This window comes from Asparagus officinalis, chromosome 1, assembly GCF_001876935.1.
Source record: "Asparagus officinalis chromosome 1, Aspof.V1, whole genome shotgun sequence".
NCBI lineage: Eukaryota > Viridiplantae > Streptophyta > Magnoliopsida > Asparagales > Asparagaceae > Asparagus > Asparagus officinalis.
Window position 1 is genome coordinate 311970 of NC_033794.1, and position 23251 is coordinate 335220.

General features: G+C 36.2%; 2 protein-coding genes and 1 non-coding gene across 4 annotated transcripts; 1 reads left to right on the forward strand and 2 right to left on the reverse strand.

Moving 5' to 3' along the window:
• Nucleotides 2163–12619, reverse strand: LOC109845048 (lactation elevated protein 1-like). 2 transcript variants are annotated; one of them, XM_020414243.1, is made up of 15 exons: nucleotides 12512–12619; nucleotides 12172–12446; nucleotides 12001–12092; nucleotides 11791–11891; nucleotides 7044–7169; nucleotides 5990–6059; nucleotides 5764–5850; nucleotides 5590–5655; nucleotides 5382–5474; nucleotides 5170–5226; nucleotides 4898–5026; nucleotides 4711–4801; nucleotides 4489–4577; nucleotides 3529–3722; nucleotides 2163–2578 (listed from the first exon to the last, which is right to left on the reverse strand). In XM_020414243.1, exons 2-15 carry the CDS (start codon nucleotides 12383–12385, stop codon nucleotides 2500–2502), a joined length of 1488 nt encoding a protein of 495 aa, XP_020269832.1. In that variant the 5' UTR covers nucleotides 12386–12446; nucleotides 12512–12619; the 3' UTR covers nucleotides 2163–2499. The 2 variants fall into 2 exon arrangements, with proteins under 2 accessions (XP_020269832.1, XP_020269825.1); XM_020414236.1 differs by having other exon boundaries at nucleotides 12172–12614.
• On the reverse strand, nucleotides 13691–15490 carry LOC109828845 (pentatricopeptide repeat-containing protein At4g31070, mitochondrial). Its single transcript, XM_020395816.1, has one exon. The coding sequence runs from the start codon at nucleotides 15488–15490 to the stop codon at nucleotides 13691–13693; it is 1800 nt and encodes a 599-aa protein (XP_020251405.1).
• TRNAE-CUC lies at nucleotides 15591–15663 on the forward strand. The gene has a single exon. It is a non-coding gene; the product is annotated as a tRNA-Glu (tRNA).

The following is a 23251-nucleotide window of genomic DNA, read 5'->3' on the forward strand; positions in this document are numbered from 1 at the left end:
TGAAAGTTTTAAGGGGAATTTATAGAGAGAGGGGTCGGGGGTTTTGAGTTTTGTATCGAAATGGCGCCACATGGAGACAGTGGACACGTGTTTTTCAAGTATCGTGTTTGCTAGATTGCGAAGGGAACGACTATTTTCCTTTTGATTTGATTTTTATATCCACAAGGAAATGATAAATTGAATCTTTTTTTTGGGATAGTTTTTCCTTTCTTCTTGGTTAAAAAAAAATCTATGGATATTTCCCAATATCAATTATCTTTCACTAGCATACGTAAGATTTGAATATTCCTGTAAGAAGGTTTTAGTCGCTGTAAATACTGTAATTGCACTTGTTTAGGAGTGCTTTTAAGTATTTATCTTTGTAGAAAAGGTCTACATTGTAAATTTAATTTCTTTAGAAAATTCAATTTAGGAAAAAGGTCATCTGAAGTCATCGCCTTATTGTAATTACACAAATACCTAATGCTGTCAACTATTTTACTATTCAAATTTGCTTTTGCTTCCTCTAAATTTTCTTTCAAAGTCTTACCTTTGCATATACTTTCATTAAATGTTTTCATGATCTCTGCATGACAATTTAGACCACTGGTCAGAGGTTGACTAGTAAAATAACACTCCACAAACAATGGAAAGATTGATTGCATATCTTTCTCTTTACTCCTAAGCAACATCAAGCTTCATTGATCATAACTCCTTGGGGTGTTAAATTTAAGGAGATATTTTGCTTAGTTATTAACAATTTGTACTATATAACAAGCTGGAAGTTTGCTGTCTTTGCAATTTACACGTGACAGCTATAAAGTATGATCTTCATTTCATTTCTCTAATAAAGAGATCTTTGGTATATTGTGGTGCACTCTTAAGGAAATAAAGTTGATATCATGATCAGGAGCATAAACATTCCGCCTAAAAGGGGGAGACGTTTGGAAAATTGTCAGGGTAAATCGAAAATTCTAAATTTTTTGTGGGTTTATACATGGTATGGAATCTGTAAGTATTTTAAATTGATCATGATTGAAAAAGTTTCTATGTTAACAATTTTCAGTCAAATTTAAGATTTTCAATATCACATACTTCCCGAATTGTAAAAACTTGATTAAGGGGGTGTTTGGTTCAATTTCTATAAATTATAGGAAATGTTTTCCACTTAAAATATGATTTTCTTGTATTTCTTAAAAAAATTATAGGAAAAGTTTTGAGAAATAAAAAAGTACTAATTTTCTTCCTTTTTGTACTTTGCTTGTTTGGTTCAAAACAAGAAAATAGCTCATAACTTTATAGAAAATAACAAGATTTGGTAGGTTTTTAATTAAATATGGTATGTGTCAGATTTCTGGTGATTTCCTCTCATTTTGAGAGGAAATTGCTTTTTGTAAAATTTGGTAGGTTTTGATATTTTATAGAAAATATTTCTGTAAATTTTTTGTTGAACCAAACACAATTTACAGAAATCTCTGGAAAACTTTTAATTACAAATTTGTCATTGTCAGATGTTTTGAGAAAAGTTTTCTCGTGTGCAACCAAACAGCCCCTAAGTCTATTATTTTCACATGAAAAACGTCCGAAATGCATGAATACAAAATAGGGGGAGAGAAGCTGATTAAATGACAATCAAATAGTTTGATATTTATTCACTCAATTAGCGGTGAATCCAGGATTTTGTTTCTAATGGTGTCTTAAGTAATAAATACAAGCAAACAAACTTGTGGTATTTTGTGACACCACAGGGTTTGTCACTGAACTCAAGCACCTACATATCTGTACGTAAAATCGATTTTATCATTTCAAATAAGGCAAAATCCTTTTCAGAAGACAAGTGACATTGTTAAGATTGAGACTAGGACTGATTAAATGAACCTAGGAGTACCCGTGATTTTGAAGTTGAAGTGTAAAGTTGAACAGCGAACACAACCCTCCCTTGAAAAAGTAGAATCCACGAGTTTCATCTCATGCTCATGAAAAAAAAAAAAATTTGTAGGCATCACATTCCCCTTGCAAAAAAATAGGAATGGACAGGTTCTCAGAATGCAAAAATTCGTAACATGTGAAATTATCAGAAATCATTGGATACAACCCAAATAATATCCGAAATAAAGCTAAATTTAATGATACCGCAAAACATAGGATTGAGGACTGGAGAAAGAGAGGAGATATCTAAGATCTACCGAAAACTTCTCTGTTTTCCAATTATCATCTATTAGTTTCAAACACTGCTTAACGAATTAAGTTGCCCAAGCATCATGACAGCTTGCTTCTGATTTGCAACATACAAATGTTTCATTTTTAGCAGCAAGACTAATTATTCTGCTAAATACCACAATCTACATTGTAAAACAGTCCCGAAATTGAGTACATTATGTTGATTTTATTCATTTGGGATCAGGTACAAACATTTCCCAACCCATCACAGATTTTTTGGGGTTAGGGATCAAGCATTTAATTACGAACTCCTAAAGCATTATTGTCGCATATTTCACCAAACATAAGGTTGGTGGTCTGTTATAAGGAATTGCAAGCCATCTCCTGCAAACTGGCCTCATGCTGTTCCAAATATTCTCTGCTATTCATTTCTGTCAACCTGAGAACAATATTAAACAAGAAAAATCTAAAATATGGCCATAAATTAAATTTTAAATGTGTCCTATCTAGAGAAAAATTACTAAAAAATGTCTTTTTTTTCCAACCAAAAAAAAACCCAAATTGTGAGCATTAGTACAGAGAAGCGATAATATATTCTGCAGACTATTCTATGATTCAAGATTCACGGATATTAAACCAGATGATTGTTGTAAATAATATACATACATAATCTAAATCCACAACTACATGTAGCAATCACATTGGATTCCTTACATAATCTAAATCTACAACTACATGCAGCAATCACATTGGATTCCACATCTCAGCATCTTAATTAAGTACTAGTGCTAGTTTAAAGTTTAAAGTGCTAAAAGTGCATCCGCCCAATGTAAAATATCATCTGATACCAAAAGTTAACAAGTTCTCAATTATAATCTAAGGGCAGTGCAATCACATGATAAGTATTTGTAAAAATGTGACTTAAATACAGTAGGATTTGAGGGCGCATCCTCTCAATGCTCATGCCATTAAAACAACATATTAAGATTTTACTAATGAAAAATGAAGTTCGTTGGAGTCTTTATGACTATATGCATCAGAAGCTCCCAAAATGGACAAAAAGATAAAACATAAGAGGTCACGCCAAAATCATGAGGTTATCAATTTGAACTTATATTTTTGGTGTTCTGTTATCAGTTGAGCATACCTACTTTAATTATAGGAACACCTTAACCAGCATCAAGGTCTTAAAACTAGTATTCTTTTTTCAATCTCTAGAAGAACAAACACTTCCATTTTGAAGTTGTCTCATGTTAAACAATGTGTCATTTAGTGACACTTGTCATTTCTTTGTAGCTTTGCTTAACTAGGTTTAGTCACTGCCTGAGCAATAAGAGAACTAGTACTCGGCAGAAAATTAAACTTTGTAAACTTTGAGGATGATCCTACCTGCTGATGGTTCTGTCCTTAGCAAATCCTAGCTCATTGTCCACACAGAGGTCAAGGTCATCCTTTTTCAGTGACCGAGAAGATGTCCTAGGAGATATCTTTTCGGCATCAGCTATTGTCACGATTCTTTCAAATAGTTCTACAGGAGGTGTCTCAGCTGTGCACAACAATCTGGACTTGTTTTCATACATCACCTGAAAAGGAACTGTCAGTACTTTATACAAGTTAAGTGACCACGTGAAAATGGAGATTAAAAACAAAAGTATTCTGTTTAGGGAATGTATTTATCATTTAATAGGTGTTGGGCTGTAACATCACACTGTCGAAAGATAGTTTGCACATTAAGAGTAAGGATCAACTGCTAGGCAAGGGTGCCAATTAATAACTAGAGTGAGAGAATTGAATAGGTTGTTACATGCTTTTGATTTCTTAAAATAGGGTTTCATATATGTAATATACAGCACTTTGTCATCAAGCATCACTTCTCTGTACTTCTCTCCAGCTAGACAGTCATCGTATTTAAACAAGTCTACACTGCAGTGGAAAAGTGACAAAATAGGCTACTCCCCCAGACATGATAACATGCATATTCAGAATTCTTTGGACAATACAGTGACTAATTGTTCTACAAGGTCACAAAAGAGAACTGTATAATGTGCATGGGTCATGACTAAGATCCTATTCATTTATGAAAATCTCGCTGACACACATCAGCAAACAAGTGCTAACCAATGATAATCCAATTAGTCAAAGTTAAAGGTAATGTTAAGTAGTAGCAAAAGGAAGTTAATACTTATCAAGAAGCAAACACATATCATGACTTATTCACCATATGTACAATTCATATGAACAAAATGACGGTTGAGATCCCATAATAGCATGAATCTCGATAACTAGGCTGTATATGAACTAGCTGTTCAGTAATGAAGTCATCAGAGTTAGTTGGAAGCATCTACGCACATCAACCAGTGTAACGAACCGATAAGCTGCTGTACGGTTATGGACCCCAAATTTTGGCACGCTTTCTAGTGCCAATGTATGAAACTTCTCTGAACAAGAAACAACAATATCTAATTAGAATTGTTCACAAGGAAGAAAAGAAAAGAAAGCTTTGCAGTTATATATTCATTAGCATTATAGTGAAATTTAAAAGTTCAATCACAAGTCAGATGAATGACTTACTAAACAAACCAAAATAATCTGCTGCCCCCAAAGGTCTGTCACATAGTTCCTCAAAGGGAAAATATGCACATCCATTAGCCCCTAACGGAACCTGAATAAAAGGAAATATCAATTAATAAATTTTCTTTACTAAATGTAAGTCGGACTTTGTTAACAGATGAAAGTTATACATCAAAAAATTAGAAACCTGCAGTTGTCTTCCCATAACAACTTCCACAACTTGTGGAAAAGGAGTTCCTTCCCCAATTAACTGCTGAAACTTCTGTTTAAGAAGTCCAGAGTACTCATGTCCAACAAGATAGAAACCTTGTTCAGCCTGCAGAGAGTAATAAACATATGTTGCTTAAAGTAATTTTGGGAGCTTCATATAGTAACATTTAAAAACTTACATTAGTCATTTTCCGGTAATCAGTGGAAGAACCAATTGCATGAGCAATACACTAACATTTAAAAACTTACATTAGTCATTTTCCGGTAATCAGTGGAAGAACCAATTGCATGAGCAATACACCTGTCCTGCATTGATCGGTTCAGTCATTTTCCGGTAATCAGTGGAAGAACCAATTGCATGAGCAATACACCTGTCCTGCATTGATCGGTTCAATTTAAGCAAATGTGTTGCGTTGTGTATGAAAATGACAGATTCTTCATTCTATTTAATACACAAGTACCTTTAGGGTTGCAATAAATGGTAAAAATAGATCCCTCTGTAGACCACCTTCATAAAGGTTATCTGGTGCACGATTTGAAGTGGAGACCAGAACCTGAATGAAAAGTAGTCATCTCAGGTGAAAATCTCCCAGTTAAAGAAGTAGACACAATAAACTATGCGCAGAAAGAACAATTTAAGAGGATTAGAAGGCAAAGTTTAGTACATACAACTCCTTTGCTGAAAAGATGTCCAAAGAGACGATTTAATATCAAAGCATCAGCAACATCATTCACCTATAATTACAAATTTCATATTACTACTAAGAAGAATCACATTGAAATAGCGGAGAACTAGAATATAACGAAGTGACATAAGGACCTACCCCTGAATTTCTAACATACCATGAATTCGTCGACACATAAAAGAATAGACTCATCTGATATTTCCCCTGCAACAACTTCAAGTGGATCTGCAACCCCTTTATGCATCTGCACTCATACAAAAAAAAATCAATTATAGTACAGCAATAATAGGAGTGCATACATGTTTCATTATCAACTAAGAAGTGGGGAAGTTAACATAATTCATCCTAGACAGTAAAAGATTAACAGTACAAAGCATTAATACCTGTAAACGGCTGTGGACATTCAACATAAAATCATGGAAATGTATTCTTTTCTTCCTCCAGTTAGATGGCCTGTACAAGGAATAATAAGTAATATATTCCATAAAATGTAAGAGTCCAAATGTAGTGATAAAATAGAAGAATACGTGTGAGGTTCATACGTACGTGCATGGCTCATTATAGTTTACAGTGCACAAATCATCACAATAAATCTAGGACTGATAACTCTTAGAATGAAAAGGAGAAAAACCAGTCTGTGAACCAGATGGAACTATAAACATGTCCATCCAGACGTCCTAATATATTGATTAGGCTGCTAGTGATGAGGGCCACTATTTGGTCTTATACCATTAACAAGCACAAACCCGAATGAAACCTGCCCATGTGACTCAAATACATGTCCAGCAAAACCTCTTTTTGATTTGGGTACTTTAAATGAGGGTATCAAATAACACCAATCACTAGTGTGTATCAACTAATGCAGCAATCAAAACAATTAAAGATATTGAATGTAGTTAAATGGTATTTTAAAAAGAAAACTATGACTAAAAAGTACCACAAAAAAATCAAATGTGAATTGAGAAATATGCCTCCAATGGACCTGAGTTTGAATTTAATCAGGAAACTGAACTCGCATTACTGCCTCAAAGATATGTCCTCAAGGTTATCCCAAGTCCGACAAAGAATACAAAGTTCTCTGCTAGCAACTTGCCTATGTAGCATGATAATGCATCCTGATATTTTTTTTAATTACACAATAGTCTAGAATATTAATATAGATATCCAAATACATCATCGGTTGCAAACCAGCTCCTCTCAAACAAATTGAAAGGAGAAGAAGTTACTGGCTGACATTATCGAGAGTAATGTAACTTAATTTAAGTCGGATGTCTGAAAGCACTTATATCACAAATGTTCCCTTCTAGACATATTGAGCAATTATACAAACAAGAATTGGAAACTAAGAAAAGAAAAGAAAAGAATGATTATTGTATACCGTGAAAGAAGAATACTGTAAACATATGAGAGATAAATAGACCAATCATAATCACTTACAATTGATCATAAAATAAATCCATAAGCATCGTCTTTCCGGTCCCGACTCCTCCGTAAAGGTATAGTCCTCTCACCGGAGAATAAGAAGACGACTGGGGAATGAGCCGTGACCACAACCACCTACTCCTACAAAAGTGATGCAGTACACCATTGAAAACTACTTCAATTGATCAAATATTTCTCTCCACCTTAATACATGTTGAAAATAAACTTGATTGAATTACCTTGGGAATTGAGAAGATCATTTACTTGTTTGAAGAGTCAAATACATGAATATGTAGATGCATGAATGTTGTTGGGAAATTCAAGAGTCATTGTAGTAGTATATATTTGTATGGTTTGTAAGTTGAAAGTAGTCAAGGAAAGAAGAAAGAAATTTTTTTAATAGAATAAATAATTTTATCCTCCTCCAAATTGTTTATCTTGGGCAAAATATTGTTATCAAATTGGTACCAGAGCTAAGATAAGTTCCAATGGAATGATCACGTTTGTTGCTCCTAAACTCACCAAGAAAAATTATAAAAACTGGTCATTCAAATGAAGGCTCTATTAGGATCAATAGACTGTTGGGAAGTTGTGGTGGAAGGCTTTGGAAAGCCTAAAGATGAACGTGCGCTATCGACAGCACAAAGAGACTCTCGTAGAGAGTCCAGTAAGAAAGATAGTAGAGCTCTCTACTTTATTTACCAATGAGTTGATGAATCGGCATTTGAGAAGATCTCAGATGCGGCGATCTCAAAACAAGCTTGAGAGATACTTCAAAACTCCTATAAGGGAGTAGAGAATGTGAAGAATGTGCGACTCCAAACACTTTGAAAGGAGTTCAAAGATTTAGAGATGGAGGAAAGTGATCTAGTTTCTGACTATTTTACTAGAGTCTTGGCCGTAGTGAATCAATTTATCGAAGATGTTCGTGTGGTGGAGAAAATCCTCCGATCACTTCCTCAGAAATTTGACTATATTGTTTGTGCCATCGAGGAGTCAAAAGACTAGGAGAAGATGATAATTAATGAACTATTGGGTTCGTTAAATGCTCATGAGAAAAGATTTAGTAAGAGAAATGAGCCAGTGGAGAAGACTCTTCAAACTAAGCTTTCTTTGAAGGATGACTGAGAAGCTTCAAAAGAAGAAAGTAACGACGGTCGTGACCGTGAAAGATTTCAAGGCAGATTTCGAGACCGAGGACGTGGTTTCTATGATAGAGGAAGTCACAACAACTTTGAAGAAAGAGATCAAAATTAAAGATCTTTTAGAGAAACCGTGGACGTGGTAGATCTAATACAAACCGATAAAAAACATAAGTTTAATGTTTTAAATGCAAAAAGTATGGTCATTATTCTTCTAATTGTCATCAAGTTGAAGAGAAGGTGAATTATGTTGAAAAATGAGATGATGATAATATTCTTCTATTAGCATTAAGAGGAGATGGTGATAAGGAGGATGTTTGGTATCTTGATACTGATGTCAGCAACCATATGTGTGGCAAGAGAAGTATGTTCATCGATATGGACGAATATGTGAATGACAAGATCACTTTTGGAGATTTCTCAAAGATTTCAGTGAAAGGTCAAGGTAAAATTCTTATTCACCTAAAAATGAAGAAGAAAAATTTATCACTGATGTTTATTATGTGTCAAATATGAAAAACAATATATTGAGTTTGGGACAACTCTTAGAAAAGGGTTATGATTTTCATACAAAAGATCGTAGTCTTTTTCTTCGAGATCAAAAAGGTAGATTGATTAAAAAAGTACAGATGTCGAAGAATCGAATATTCATACTAAACCTTTAAGGTGGAGATGTGAAATGTTTGAAAACTTGTACCAACGATCTTGCTTGGCTATGGCACTTGAGATTTGGGCATCTCAATTTTGACAGTCTGAAGACATTGGCCGACAGAAGCATGGTGAAAGGGTTGCCGATAATTGATCATCTCCAGCAACTTTGTGAAGGATGTCTAGTAGGGAACCATCATCGAGCTACTTTCCCAAAGGAGGCTTCATTTCATGTGTCGAAGCCACTACAACTTGGACATACTAATATGTGTGGGCCAATCATTTCGATCTCAATCAGTGAGAATAGATATTTTCTTACTTATATCGATGATTTTTCTCGAAAGACTTAGTTTTACTTCTTGAAGAACAAATCTGAAGTGTTTTCTATGTTTAAGAAGTTCAAAGCTAATATTAAAAAAGAGATTGGCTTTTATCTTAAAGCTATCAGATCAGATCGAGGTGGAGAATTCACTTCAAAGAAGTTTGAAGCATATCATGAAGAACATGGAGTTCGGCATTTTCTGACTGCTCCTTACACTCCATAACAAAATGACATTGCTGAGAGGAAGAATCGTACTATTTTGAACATGGTAAGAAGCATGTTGAGTAGTAAGAAAGTGCCTAAAACCTTTTGGGCTAAAGCTGTTTCTTGCTCCGTCTATATCATCAACCGGTGTCCAACTCAGATTCTCAAAAATATTACTCCACAAGAAGCCTAAACCGGTTACAAACCAAATGTGAGTCACTTCAAGGTGTTCGGTAGTATTGGCTATACTCATATTCCAGAGCAGAAGAGGAATAAGCTCGATGAGAGGAGTATTCCATATGTATTCATCGGACATGATTCAAGAACCAAAGGTTACAAGATGTATGACCCGTACAGTAAGAAGTTCATTATTAACCGAGATGTTCAATTCGACGAAGAGAAACCATGGGACTAGAGCAAGGAAGAGATTTGTAGCAGCCCGATTACTTTTATTAATGAAGAATCTGAGATCGAGAAAGATGCTCCAGCACATACTCCATCGACATCCACTCTATCATCACCGACGATATCATCACTAACCACACCTCAATCGCCCCAGTCGATGACTTCTTGAGTATCATCTTCATCATCATCGAGTCCAAAACCTCAAAATTTTAGGAGTTTGAGGGAGTTGTATGAGGTAACTGAAAATCAAGATGATTTAACATTATTTTGCTTATTTGCTAGTTGTGAGCCTTTAGATTTTGAAGAGGCGGTTCAAGATCCAAAGTGGAGTTTATCCATAGATAAAGAGATCAAGGCTATCGAAAAGAATGATACTTGAGAGCTTACAACACTTCCAGAAGGGAAGGAAGCAATTAAAGTCAAATGGGTGTTCAAAGAGAAGAAGAATACAAAAGGAGAAGTTGAGAGGCACAAGACAAGGTTAGTTGCCAAAGGCTACAAGCAGAAAGCTGGAATTGACTATGACGAAGTATTCTCTCCAGTAGCTCGTCTTAAAACTATAAGGCTGATTATTACCTTAGCAGCTCAGAACAAATGGCCAATTTATCAACTTGATGTGAAGTCGACATTTTTGAATGGTGTTCTTGAAGAGGAGGTCTATGTAGATCAACCTCTTGGTTATATCAAGAAAGGAGAAGAATCAAAGGTGTTAAAGTTGAAGAAAACTCTTTATGGCTTGAAACAAGCACCAAGAACTTGGAATAACAGAATTGATGAATACTTTCAAGCTCATAGTTTTTCTAAATGTCTTTATGAGCATGCCTTATATACTAAGGTAAATGAAGCTGGAGATATTCTTATTCTATACTTGTATGTGGATGATTTAATCTTTACAGAAAATAATCCACACATGTTTGAGGAGTTCAAAAGCTCCATGGTTCGTGAGTTCGAGATGACAAACATCGGACTCATGTCTTATTATCTTGGCATCAAGGTGAAGCAAAGGCAGAATGGACTTTTTATCTCTTAGGAAGGATATGCAAAGACAATTCTTGATAAGTTTGATATGAATAATAGTAATCATGTGAGTACTTCTGTTGAATGTGGGGTCAAGTTGTCCAAGAAAGATGGTGAAAGCAAAGTTGATGCAACTTATTTTAAAAGTTTGGTTGGTAGTCTTCACTATCTAACTTGCACAAGGCCCGACATTCTCTATGGTGTTGGGCTCGTGAGCAGATACATGAAAGATCCGAAATCTTCACACTTGTTGGCAGCAAAGTAGATTCTCCGGTACATCAAAGGTACAACAGATATCAGTTTGTTTTATTCAAGTTTTAACAACTTTAAACTCGGTGCGTACACTGATAGTGATTGGGCCGGAGACGTTGATGATCGAAAGAGTACAACTGGTTACGCTTTCTTTATCGGCTATACTACAAAGAAGCAGCCGATAGTCACTCTTTCAACTTGTGAAGTCGAATATGTTGCTGCATCATTGGGTGTCACTCATGCACTTTAGTTGGGAAACTTGCTCAAAGATCTTCAGCTTGGACAAGAAAAACCGACCAAAATTTGTGTTGACAACAAGTCAGCTATTGCACTTTAAAAAAATCCAGTGTTTCATGAAAGGAACAAACATATTGATACTTAATATCATTTTATCCGCGATCAAGTAAAGAACAAGGAAGTTGAGCTTGAGTTCGTGAATTCGCAAGATCAGGTGGCTGACGTATTTACTAAGCCATTGAAGCATGACGTATTTACTTTATTGCGAGATAAGCTTGGCATGATTGAAGGATCAAGTTTAAGGGAGAATGTTAGAAAATAATCTTGATTGAATTACCTTGGGAATTGAGAAGATCATTTAGTTGTTTGAGGAGTCAAATACATGAATATATAGATGCATGAATTTGTAGATTGTAAGTTGAAAGTAGTCAAGAAAAGAAAAATTAAATAGAATAATTTTACCCTCCTCCAAATTGTTTATCCTGGGCAAAATATTGTTATCAATACAAGGGTCATATTCAAGAATATCAGTTACCTCCCAGACTTTTCAGATGCTTTATATCTATCCAACCGGCAGTCATCCTCATTCTCGACGAGCTGATCGTAGAGCCTTTGCAACAATCGAAGAGTGCCGACCTGAAAAACAAAGAAAAAGAGGGGGTAAAAAAGAAGCATTGACATTTTAATGACTACACAGCAACAATCCTACGGTAAAGAGCATCGAGATCACTCGGGTCGAAAAAACCTGGAAGCTATCGCCATCAACAAGTTCCCCTGACGAAATTCTCCTCTCGTACTCGTGTAAAGGCCCTGCCTTCCCATCGTAACCAGCAGCAGCTACGAATGAATACCAACATCAATCAACGCATCAATAACTAGCTAGATAAACACGCGATCAAAAGGGAGAAGATGAAACCTTGAGGAGAGTCATCGGCCGCAGCGGTGGACAGAGTCCTGAATTCCTTTATTCGCGGATAACTATTAGATAAATAATAAGCACTGCCCCGACGGCTCGGAATCAAAACCTGATGATGGTTTTTACTCGATCCATCGGGATGGTAAACGCGCGATCCTCGTTGAGACCGAGAGCAAGCTCGGTACTGGCGAAGAGCTCGAGCCAGCGCCCTCATATTTTCCTCCTTTCTATCAAGAAAATATCGTCGAAATTCCTCGTTCGAGGCTTGTCCGGATCTAGAAAGACACAGATTTTGACGGGGAATTCGAGAATTAAAGGGAAAAAGGAAGGAAGCACTCACGGGAATCTTAATTAATAGCTCGAAGTTGACGCGGAGAGCACCGGTCCCAGATCCAGAGCCTAAGCCTGGTTTGACCCGAGCAAGCGAATTTAATTACGAGTTTTTTTTTTATTTTTTTGTGGCAATAATTGCGTTAAAAAAAAAGCTGTTATTTTTATTGCTTTGTTTGGCGGTTTCTTCTCTGTTCTCGCCACCGAATTGGAGCCGGAAAAACAAATGCCACGTCACCATGCCGCCAGCAGCACGACCGGGCCCCACTTTTTAAAACCTTAGAAAACCGTACCGGTTGTTTTTATTTGATGCCGGCACGAATGCCAAAGAGCACGTGTACGGTGCAGGGGGTAAAGAGCGCAGGCTTCCGCTGTTTTATTGGAGGAAAGCACGTGTTTGCTTACGTGTCGGGATAACTGTTGGGTGGACTTCTTGTTTGGTCATCTTTTTGGCCGTTCGGGTCCTTGCGGATAACGCTGAGATGCGATCCCAGTCATCATCAACCTCATCAAAAGTTGATGGCCACCGCAACTGCGGTCCAGGCAGTGGAGGCGGGGGGGGCCGGGGGTGGCCCAAGATTTTGGGCCTCCATTAAAAGGAGGATCTTGGTCCACATATAAACGTGCATTTTTATTAAAACAAAAAAAAAGAAGAATTTTTTTTTCTAGAAAAGGAATCTATATCTAAAGAAAAAGGTAAAGTCGATTCAGTTTATTTTTAGTGATATTTAAAATTTTATATTAATTACTTCTATATTTTCCAGGTTGTCTTTAAGTATCCAATATGCACCTAGTCCGAACTTTATAGAGCATTTTCAAGTAATATATACAAAAGATAATAGGATGCAAGACATGATTATCAAGATCTAGACAGTAGACGAATAATAGAAAACTATTTTTAGACAATCGTGAAAACCACATCAAATTTATATAACTACACTTTATTTGAGAAAATATGTTAGGCGTTAAAAAAAAACACTCTCAATACATGGGAAAAGGAAATCTTAGTATCTTGCAAGAGAAGAGAAAAAGCAATTGAGAAAAGAGAAACATAGAGAAGTAGTAATAGTAGATGAAAACATTAATTTGAGGTTCTATAGAAAATCACTAATACTAGTTAGAAATCTACAGGAAAAATTAAAGAAAGCTGTGCAAGTTTGCTCCACGATATCTAAATTAAAACAAGCATCTAAATCCTGCTGCAACCCAAATTCTTCCTTAATCCCCTCTCCCTCATCACTCTCCTTATCTCCTTCACCCCATCCCAATTCTGCTCATCAGCGTAAACCATAGAAACCAGTGCATAGCTTGCTGCATTCTTTGGCTCCAGATCAATGAGTTCCCTAGACAATTCCTCTGCAATCTCAAATCTACCATGAACTCTGCAAGCCGAAATCAACGAGCTCAAAATCCTCAAGCTCGGTTTGATGGGCATTTTTCTTACAACCTCACGAGCCTCCTCAATCCTTCCTCCTCTCCCTAAGAGATCCACATAGCAAGCATAATGTTCTACTCTCAATCCAACGTTGCTATCTCTCTTCATGCTATCAAAAAATTTCTTACCCTCTTCGATGAGGCCCGAGTGATTACACGCTGATAAGACCGCAAGAATTGTTATATCGTCGCATATAAAGCCCAATTCTTGCATCTCTTCAAACAATCTCAATGACTCTACGCCGCAACCATGGAAACCAAAGCTCTGAATCATGCTACCGTACGAAATTGAATCTTTTGTGGGTATCAACTCGAAAAAGACTCGAGATGAGGATTCTAAGCATCCACACTTTGCAAACATACTGATGAGGGAATTGCCTAACTTGACATCTGAGATAAGGCCATACTTCACACTGTAGCTAAGCACTGATAGCCCATGATCAAGGGATGCCAAGCCAATGCAGGCATCGATTATCGCAAGCATCGTTATAGAGTTTGGCTCAACACCATCTCTCCTCATCCTTTGAAACAATTCAAAGGTTTTGCCGTAATCTCCAATCATTGAAGTAGCTGCTAACATAGAACTCCAAGTGATTGTATCTCTTTCCTTAGCTCTCTCAAAGATGAGATAAGCTAGTTTAATCCCTCCCACACATCTCGAGTACATATTGATCATAGCACCAGTAACCTTAGAGTCAAGATCGAATCCGTGTTTGAAAACACACCCATGGATCTCTTTTCCAAGCTTCAAGGCCCCAAGTTCACCGCAGGGTTGTAAAGCTGAAACCATCGTCGCTCGATTAGGCTCAACCCCTTCAATCCTCATCCTCCTCAAGTGATCTATCGCCAAATTGTAGTTCCCACAAGACACACAACCATTTATCACGGCGGTCCAAGACACCACATTTCTCTCAAACATCAAACCAAAAACCCGCAAGCCCGAATCAAGATCCCAAAATTTCATATACATATCAATAAGTGAAGTACCCAAGAGCACACACTCATCAGAAACAGACCCAATGACGACACGGCCATGAATCGCTCTCCCGAGAGATAAGTTCCCCCTCCAGCTGCAGGCAGAGACGACAGCCGCAATGAGCTCGGGTTTTGGCTCAAGACCCACCAAACTCATTTCCTTGAAGATTTTTAAGGATTCAAGAAAATAACCATTTTGGGAATAGGAGCTGATCATGGAGCCCCAGGTGATGGGGTCTCTAATAAGGGGCATTTCATCGAACAACTTCCGGGCGGAGACGGCATCAGAGTGTTTGGAGTAGGTGTAGAGAAGGGAGTTGAGGGTTGGCGGGTGGATAACGAGGTTGGATTTGAGGAGGAGGGAGTGGAGTTGGAGCGTGAATGGGAGGTTGGAGGAGGAGGCTTTGAGGAGGGAGGGGAGGATCGACGGAGAGATTTGGAAGTGGAGGTTGGAGGAGTGAAGGTGGTTGAAGAGGGAGAGGGCTTGCTCGAATGAGCCAACGGAGATTAGTTTTTTGAGGTTTTGGAGGATGAGGGATGGAGAAGAGAGGAGAGGGCTGAGGGATTGAGGAGGATGCATATTTGTGCGCGCTCGAAGGAGGGAAAACTATTTGTATTTTTTAGGCTGTTTAAAATGATATATTAGAAATATAGAATATACTTCGCCAGTCGAAACACGATCCGTTGTAGTCTAGTTGGTTAGGATACTCGGCTCTCACCCGAGAGACCCGGGTTCAAGTCCCGGCAACGGAATTCTTTTGTTGCCTCGCGTGTATTTGGAAGTAGAGGCTTTTTTGTCCTTTTCGCTGCGATCTATATATGCTTTGTTTTGATTTTAGATATACATTTTTACGGAATTTTTTGCCGAAATTTCAACATATGCATATAGAAATGTCGCACATGTACTTTGCATGTAACTATTGTCTTGATTTTGGATGTATTTTTACTGAATTTTTTAAAGAAAATTTTTATCGAAATTTCAACATAAACATATAGAAATGTTGCATATGCATTTTGCGGAATTTTTTGCCGAATTTTCAACATGTGCATTTAGAAATGTCGCACATATACATTGCAGGTAACTATATATTGTCTTGATTTTGGATGTATTTTTACTGAAATTTTAATGAAATTTTTTACCGAAATTTCAACATAAACATATAGAAATGTTGCGCATATATATGCACGTAACTGAAAAATATGGTCCTAAGACAACAACAAAGTCCCTATTGCGAGAGTATGAGAACATCTGCACAAATCTTGTCATTCCACCTAATTCCATTGAGGGCTATGTACTCACTAAGATTTTTCGGTAGGTATTTTTACTAATTTGATAATTGTCATATACTTCTTCAAAGTTTATAGCCAAGTTTTCTTTTACGCATGTCTATTTTATGATTGATCAACTCACAGAAATAACTAGCATATTGCTTCTAAAAAAAAGAAAGGGATAATTCGGCAACGGAATTCTTTTGTTGCCTCGCGTGTATTTGGAAGTAGAGGCTTTTTTGTCCTTTTCGCTGCGATCTATATATGCTTTGTTTTGATTTTAGATATACATTTTTACGGAATTTTTTGCCGAAATTTCAACATATGCATATAGAAATGTCGCACATGTACTTTGCATGTAACTATTGTCTTGATTTTGGATGTATTTTTACTGAATTTTTTAAAGAAAATTTTTACCGGAATTTCAACATAAACATATAGAAATGTTGCATATGCATTTTGCGGAATTTTTTGCCGAAATTTCAACATGTGCATATAGAAATGTCGCACATATACATTGCAGGTAACTATATATTGTCTTGATTTTGGATGTATTTTTACTGAAATTTTAATGAAAATTTTTACCGAAATTTCAACATAAACATATAGAAATGTTGCGCATATATATGCACGTAACTGAAAAATATGGTCCTAAGACAACCACAAACTCCCTATTGCGAGAGTATGAGAACATCTGCACGAATCTTGTCATTCCACCTAATTCCATTGAGGGCTATGTACTCACTAAGATTTTTCGGTAGGTATTTTTACTAATTTGATAATTGTCAAATACTTCTTCCAAGTTTATAGCCAAGTTTTCTTTTACGCATGTCTATTTTATGATTGATCAACTCACAGAAATAACTAGCATATTGCTTCTAAAAAAAAGAAAGGGATAATTGCAAACATACCCCCAGTAGTTCTATTTTGGCAAATAGACCGAATGAGTGATCCCTTTATTAACTCTAAAAATCGTTAAAAAGGTTAGACAAGTCTAGTGGACCCTCTATAGTTCTCTATTGGTGAGAGTAGATCCTTAATTGCTAGCTTTATTTTGAATTTTAAAAGAGTACAAAAATTTTACTAAGAGAGCGTATTTACACTTGGGCCGATACTATATGGGGTCTATTCGCCACAAACAAAACTTCGGTTCCGATGGGTAACATTTTCGTGAAGAAACCAAAGATCACCGACGTCGATCGAGGCGATCCTCTCTCTCAAGACTCAACGCCGAAAGCTCGGCCAGTATTAGAATTTATTTTTATTCACTTAAAATCTCGACCAACAAGCTTTTATAGCGATCGAGCGAAGGATCTGATCCTAGATAAAAGAAAAGACAGGGCCTTGCTTGCACTTTAGAAGGAAAAAGAAAAAACTCAAGAGGAATTATTGAAACAAGTGGATACTTGGCTCCTCAATGTTGAGCAGCAAGCTTAGAGGCCGGAAATAATGCTAACGAAGCTATGCAGAGTGAGCTTAACTTTGGAGGATGTTAAGAAATTGACAGATGCATGATACAGCTTAAGCAAGAGCTTATCAAGATGTGAGTACTATTTCATATATTAGCTCTTTGCATCAATGGCTCTTTAATTTAAGCCTCCATAATCTTGCTTCTCCTAAAGTAAAGAAATGCATGCCGGAATCTACTTCTTATAAACTAAAGGAGAACAACAAAAAGTCATGATGAACAGTAAATCTCAAGTGGACCAATCAGACTTTTTTTAAAAATTCCAATCCACATCGCTACTCTTTCTCCAAACTTCCCACTGTTTACAACCCACGATCTCCTTTAAAAAAAACTTCCCACGTTTTCTCCTTGAAAATCGTCATTCAAGGCCATCTGTTAGCGTTCTTTAACCGTACACTTTTTTGACACTCTCCACCATTCTCTCTCTTTCTCTCTCCATATTTCTTCAGATAAAGATTTAGAAAATCAAAAAAAAAATCAAAAATTGAGATTGATGAACGCTCGTGGAAATCACGGAGGAGCACCGTCAGAGAGCTGAGGCCAACCGCCTCGCCACCCTCGAGAAGCACATGCGAGCGACCGAGCGCTCCGACGATGACCCATGGCGCCTCTTCCGCTGTCGTAAGATCCCCAGCCCTACCCTCTCATCGTCCAAAGAGGATCCTGATCCCATAAACAACTCCAATCCTCCTCATCGTCCTCCGCCGGCGGTGGCGGTTCGCTTCCTCATCGTCATCGAGATCTGTTCTCCCACTGAATTCTCCGTCACTCCTCAACCTCTAAATGGTTTCACTTTCCCTGGAGGACTCGAGTGCTTTAGAGAATTGAAGCATGTCTCTCTTCGGTCTCTCCCTACCTTTGCTTTTTTGTGTTGAATTAGGGTTTAAGAAAGGTCTCATCTTTTCTCTTCTTGATTATTTCAGGCTGTCCCATTTCGTGAAATTGAGAGCCAAGGCATCCGAATGACGATGGCCTGCAATATTAAGGATCATGAACTGCTGTTGAGATGCTTGAGGATGATATCGGGGGTTGAGCTGCAAGATATACCTCCCAGGATGTTGTCCGTGGCCAAAAGGTTTCAAGAATGCTTCTGAGATCAGTGGGAACCTTTTAGTCAGGGATGGTATACTGATGAGCAGGTTGATGAATTGTTGGAGAAACTGCCTAAGACTTTATGAGATGCTCTCCTCCCATTTCAACTTGAATGTGTGAGGTTCAGTCTTCGAAGGGGTGGGAGGTGTCAAAACATAAAAGTAGAATATTACGGCATAGCAACATGAAAAATCCTTTAAAAACTTATATTTTAATATCAATGTTTCTAGAGGAATTGATTGATATATATATATATATATATATCATGGTGATGAATTTGATCTAAATTTTATTTTTTTGCGCCTCAGATTGTTGGTTTTTGGATTATTTAGTTACTTCTTTTAGCATGGTAAAGATTATAATTTCTATTTATAATGATTAAATTTGATATATTTAATCTTAATAGTGCCTGACTCTGATCATATCCCTAATCCTTATGTTTAAATTTGATTTAGGTAATCTTTTTTGCTTTTTAAATGAAGATTTGGTTGCTAAGTTTTAATGGGTTTTGTTTGTTTGTGGGTTAGAGATTGGAGATTGATTATGTCAGAGATGATGATGGATATGATCGTATCGGAGGGTCAATTCAGTTCATCACAATTATGAAACGGTAACTTTATTTCACTTTTCAAATTTAATTTTTAGATAAATATTTTCACACTTTTATGCATTGAAATAATTGACCTTATTGTGCTATTTTTGTTTCAGTTTTGAGTAGTTATTTGATCTTTAATTGAATCCACTAATTGATCTTTAATTGAAGCAACATGAAAATCCCTACACCGGCCTAAAATTCAGGCCCATATTTACACCCTAGCCTTAAATACTAATTGAAGTAGTTATCGAATCGAACTCGATCGAATATCTGGACAAATAATAATCAAACTATTTATTAATTATTCGGTTTAGTTCCACCACTATACTTCATATCTAAAGCAGAATGCTTTATTTTGATAACATGTTCAATATTTGCAAAAAAACTTTTAGGAACCGTGCTTTGCACGGGTCTAAATACTAGTAGTAATAATAATTTGCCCTTGAACATCCAATACATATTATGTAATAATATTGTAATGTTAATAAATTTAATTGTTGCACATAATTTGGGTATTATTTATATAATTGTTATATATATCCTTAGAAGTTATTTTGTTAGATCATGCACTGTGATGGTCACTTGCTTGGAGATATGATCTAACTTAGAAATTTCTTAATTTTATGCTTAACATATAACTAGTAAATGATAACTTTGTTATAACAGGTTATTATGCATGACACTGATAAATGAGATATGGTGGTGTGTCTCAACCATCGGGAATGGAGATTCTCCGGGTGTATGTCATAAGCACGCATTATGATGTGTGTAGCACTAGACCGTATTTGAATTCTCTAGGATGAGTCACCTAAGAGATAGAGAATTCAAATTGTTACATGGTCCCTTTGACTTGATGATATTGTCATTTTCAATTTGATAATTTTGTATGCTTTGACGTGATGGTTAAGCTTGTTTAGCAAGCGCTACACAACCTGAAACATTGGGTTGCTAAATTTCATTTAGGAAAATGATGGATGTCTAGATAGGATCCAGTATGCTCATTATGATGAGTTAATTTATTATGCATTCCCATGAAGTTATTAAATTCCTGCCGGCAGGTGGTTTTGAAAATATTTTTAAAAATTTACTTTCTTATAAAAATAAAATATTTTGATGTTTTAAAATGATTTTTATTTATGTTCATGGGAATTACAAATTTAGGCATGAGCAAATAGGTGAGTTGTACTGCTTAAAAGAGTTACCTAAAATAAATGATACTGAAAGGGAGTGAATGCAAGATATTATTTAATCCCATATTATGGAAGAGCTTTTATAAACAGTTGGTCGGATAGGGATTTGATTGTTAAATTAAAATTATTAATTTGATTAATAATTGGTTCTCGATATGTGACCCAGTTGGTCTCACTAATATCATTAGAAGAGGTATAGATGCAATACAATTCTATTTCTATCCTTAATTGTTATGAATAAAGTTTTTGAACAAATCTATTCTATCTTTAATTGTTTCAATTCTATTTCTATCCTTAATTGTTATGAATAAAGTTTTTGAACAAATCTATTCTATCTTTAATTGTTATGGATAGAGTTCTAAATAATTATGAAATGAATAAAGTTTTTGAACAAATCTATTCTATCTTTAATTGTTATGGATAGAGTTCTAAATAATTATGATTTGTTTAAAGTTAAAATCTCTAAGACTAGTGTAATCCTATAAATAGGATTCATATGTAGCCTTATGAGAGGAGATAGATGAGATTGAAAATCTTATGAAGATAATATAAAGAAATAGATTTTTGAGAACCTATCTCTCAGTATTGCTGCTCTACGGTGACGGGTGGATTTTAATTGAAGGATTTTTCTCTTAAGGAAGCTATTTCGGATTGATCTCGGGACAGATTATTGTAGAAACTCGGAAAGCGTTTCAGGTATTCTTCTAGTTTTTGATCAATTTTGATTAATAGTCATGATATGTTATTTCCGCTGCGTTGTATGTCATGATTCCAACGATGCACTTGTATGTTTAATGCAAATTTGAGCAAGTTACAACTCTTTTGGCCTATATTTAGTATTGCACTAGAAGTTTTAGCCTTTATTCTGATGCTTCTAAGAAGCCATTTTTAATTTCCTTTTCAATTTGGCTGCTTAACTTAGCCTTGAATACTTAGAAAGAATACAGGTGCCAATTATTTTATGATTTTGTTCCTGCCTTTTGTGTTGGGACAAACCCGGGGCCCAATAGAGCAGGATTTCAGCGAATAGTAGAGTGGAAGTAATAAAAAAAACACACAGATTTACGTGAAAACCCTCTAAATAAATTTAAGGTGATAACCACGGGCAATGATAGAAAAATCCACTATGAGAAAAAACTTTAAAGTTACAATCTCTCTTTACAATGAGAAGCTCTCTCTATTTTTCTCTCTCACTCTTCTATATGTGGAGTTGTTTCTGTGATGGATTTTTCCTGAAGAGTTTTAGACCTATTTATAGAGGCCGGGAAATCACTATTCACAAATTTTTAATAATTTCAAAAAGTTGTCTAACTTTCGGTGAATAATTTGAGTGGTGGGGACCATTCACTTTTTCTCCTTCAACAATTTCGGCTGACAATCTTCTACTTGAAGATTTGATTGAGTATCAATTATATCTTCATATCATTCTTTCTATCTTACCATTTTCATGTTGCTCATGTCTCTGACAGATCACAAGAGGATCGACAACAAATAAATTTGTCAGTATTGACTGATTTTGTCAAAAAGTCTACTAGGTTATCTTTGGTGTGAATAATCTGCATATCCAATGTTCCTTCTTCCACTTTCTCACGAAGAAGTGGTACTAAACTCGAATGTGTTTTGTTTTTGGATGAAAAGCTGAATTTCTTGCTAAATGCAAACCACTCTAACTGTCACAAAATAGAGAAATCTTTTTTTGTTCATGCCCGAGTTCCTCTAGCACCATCTTCAACCATATCGCCTCTTTACAAGCTCGTGTAGCTGTTTTCAAATTCAGCTTACAGCTCTACCAACAAGTGCAAACACATAGCATGTGGTGGATTTGATATTATCACGATCGCCTGCATAATCAGAATTAACATATCCATTAATAATAAAATCTGATCCCCCATAATATAATGTAACATTTGAGGTTTCCTTAATGTATTTTGGACCCTTTTTACAGCATTCAAATGCTCTTTACTAGGATCGTCATGTATCGACTAATCACTCCCACTGCTTAATTGTTAGGAATCTGTTTTTTTAATTACTTGGACTATTTGGAGGAGAAATCTGGTCCAATCTAGAGTTGATGGGTCTTAAACAGAAGTTAAAAATCAATTTTAACCTCAAAAGTTATAGCTATCAGGTATTGACCCAAACTCTTATTTAAACTCATCACCATTTCTTATTTTATCCGATGTGAGACTATACTCACATATTAAACACCTCAACAATAGGCACTGTCTGTTCTCGCTAGCTAGACTTCTCTATGTTTTTTTCCGATTAGTGTAGATTCGAATCTGAATAATGCCATATTCTCATATCTACAGCATACTATATTGACTTAAGGAGGAAATACTTTTTATGAGTTTGGCTGTGGATAACACTCTTTGCTGCTCTGCGAACTTTGACGCGGAAAGCGTCAGTTGTGTCCTCTTATGAATCTCAAAATTCATCAACTACCTTGCGCCTTTCTTCCTTCTTCCTTTATGCTTTTTGAAAATTAAAATTCTGTAGTAGTTCAACAAAATTATCCACCATTTTTGCATTATCCCACGCCCCCACAGCTTTTATGTCGAAAGGCTAATTTGGGTAGTAAAGGAAAAATAGGAAAAATTGTAGGTTAGCATGAATTTTACGGATACTTGATCAGCTAAAAGCAGGACCGGTCCTGAGCATTCGGGGGTCCTAGGTGGGGAGGGAACGGTGGGGAGGGCTGCTGATCGGCGGCAATGTGGCGTCGGG

Bases quoted from the DNA above. Each gene is read 5' to 3' on its own strand.
- LOC109845048 (XM_020414243.1), bottom strand. From the start codon at position 12,385: ATGAGGGCGCTGGCTCGAGCTCTTCGCCAGTACCGAGCTTGCTCTCGG. The intron at 12,093-12,171 runs GTTTCATCTTCT...ATTCATTCGTAG, and splicing joins GGCCGATGACTCTCCTCAAG to CTGCTGCTGGTTACGATGGG. The intron at 4,578-4,710 runs GTAAGTCATTCA...TTTCTTGTTCAG, and splicing joins AGATTATTTTGGTTTGTTTA to AGAAGTTTCATACATTGGCA.
- LOC109828845 (XM_020395816.1), bottom strand. From the start codon at position 15,490: ATGCATCCTCCTCAATCCCTCAGCCCTCTCCTCTCTTCTCCATCCCTC.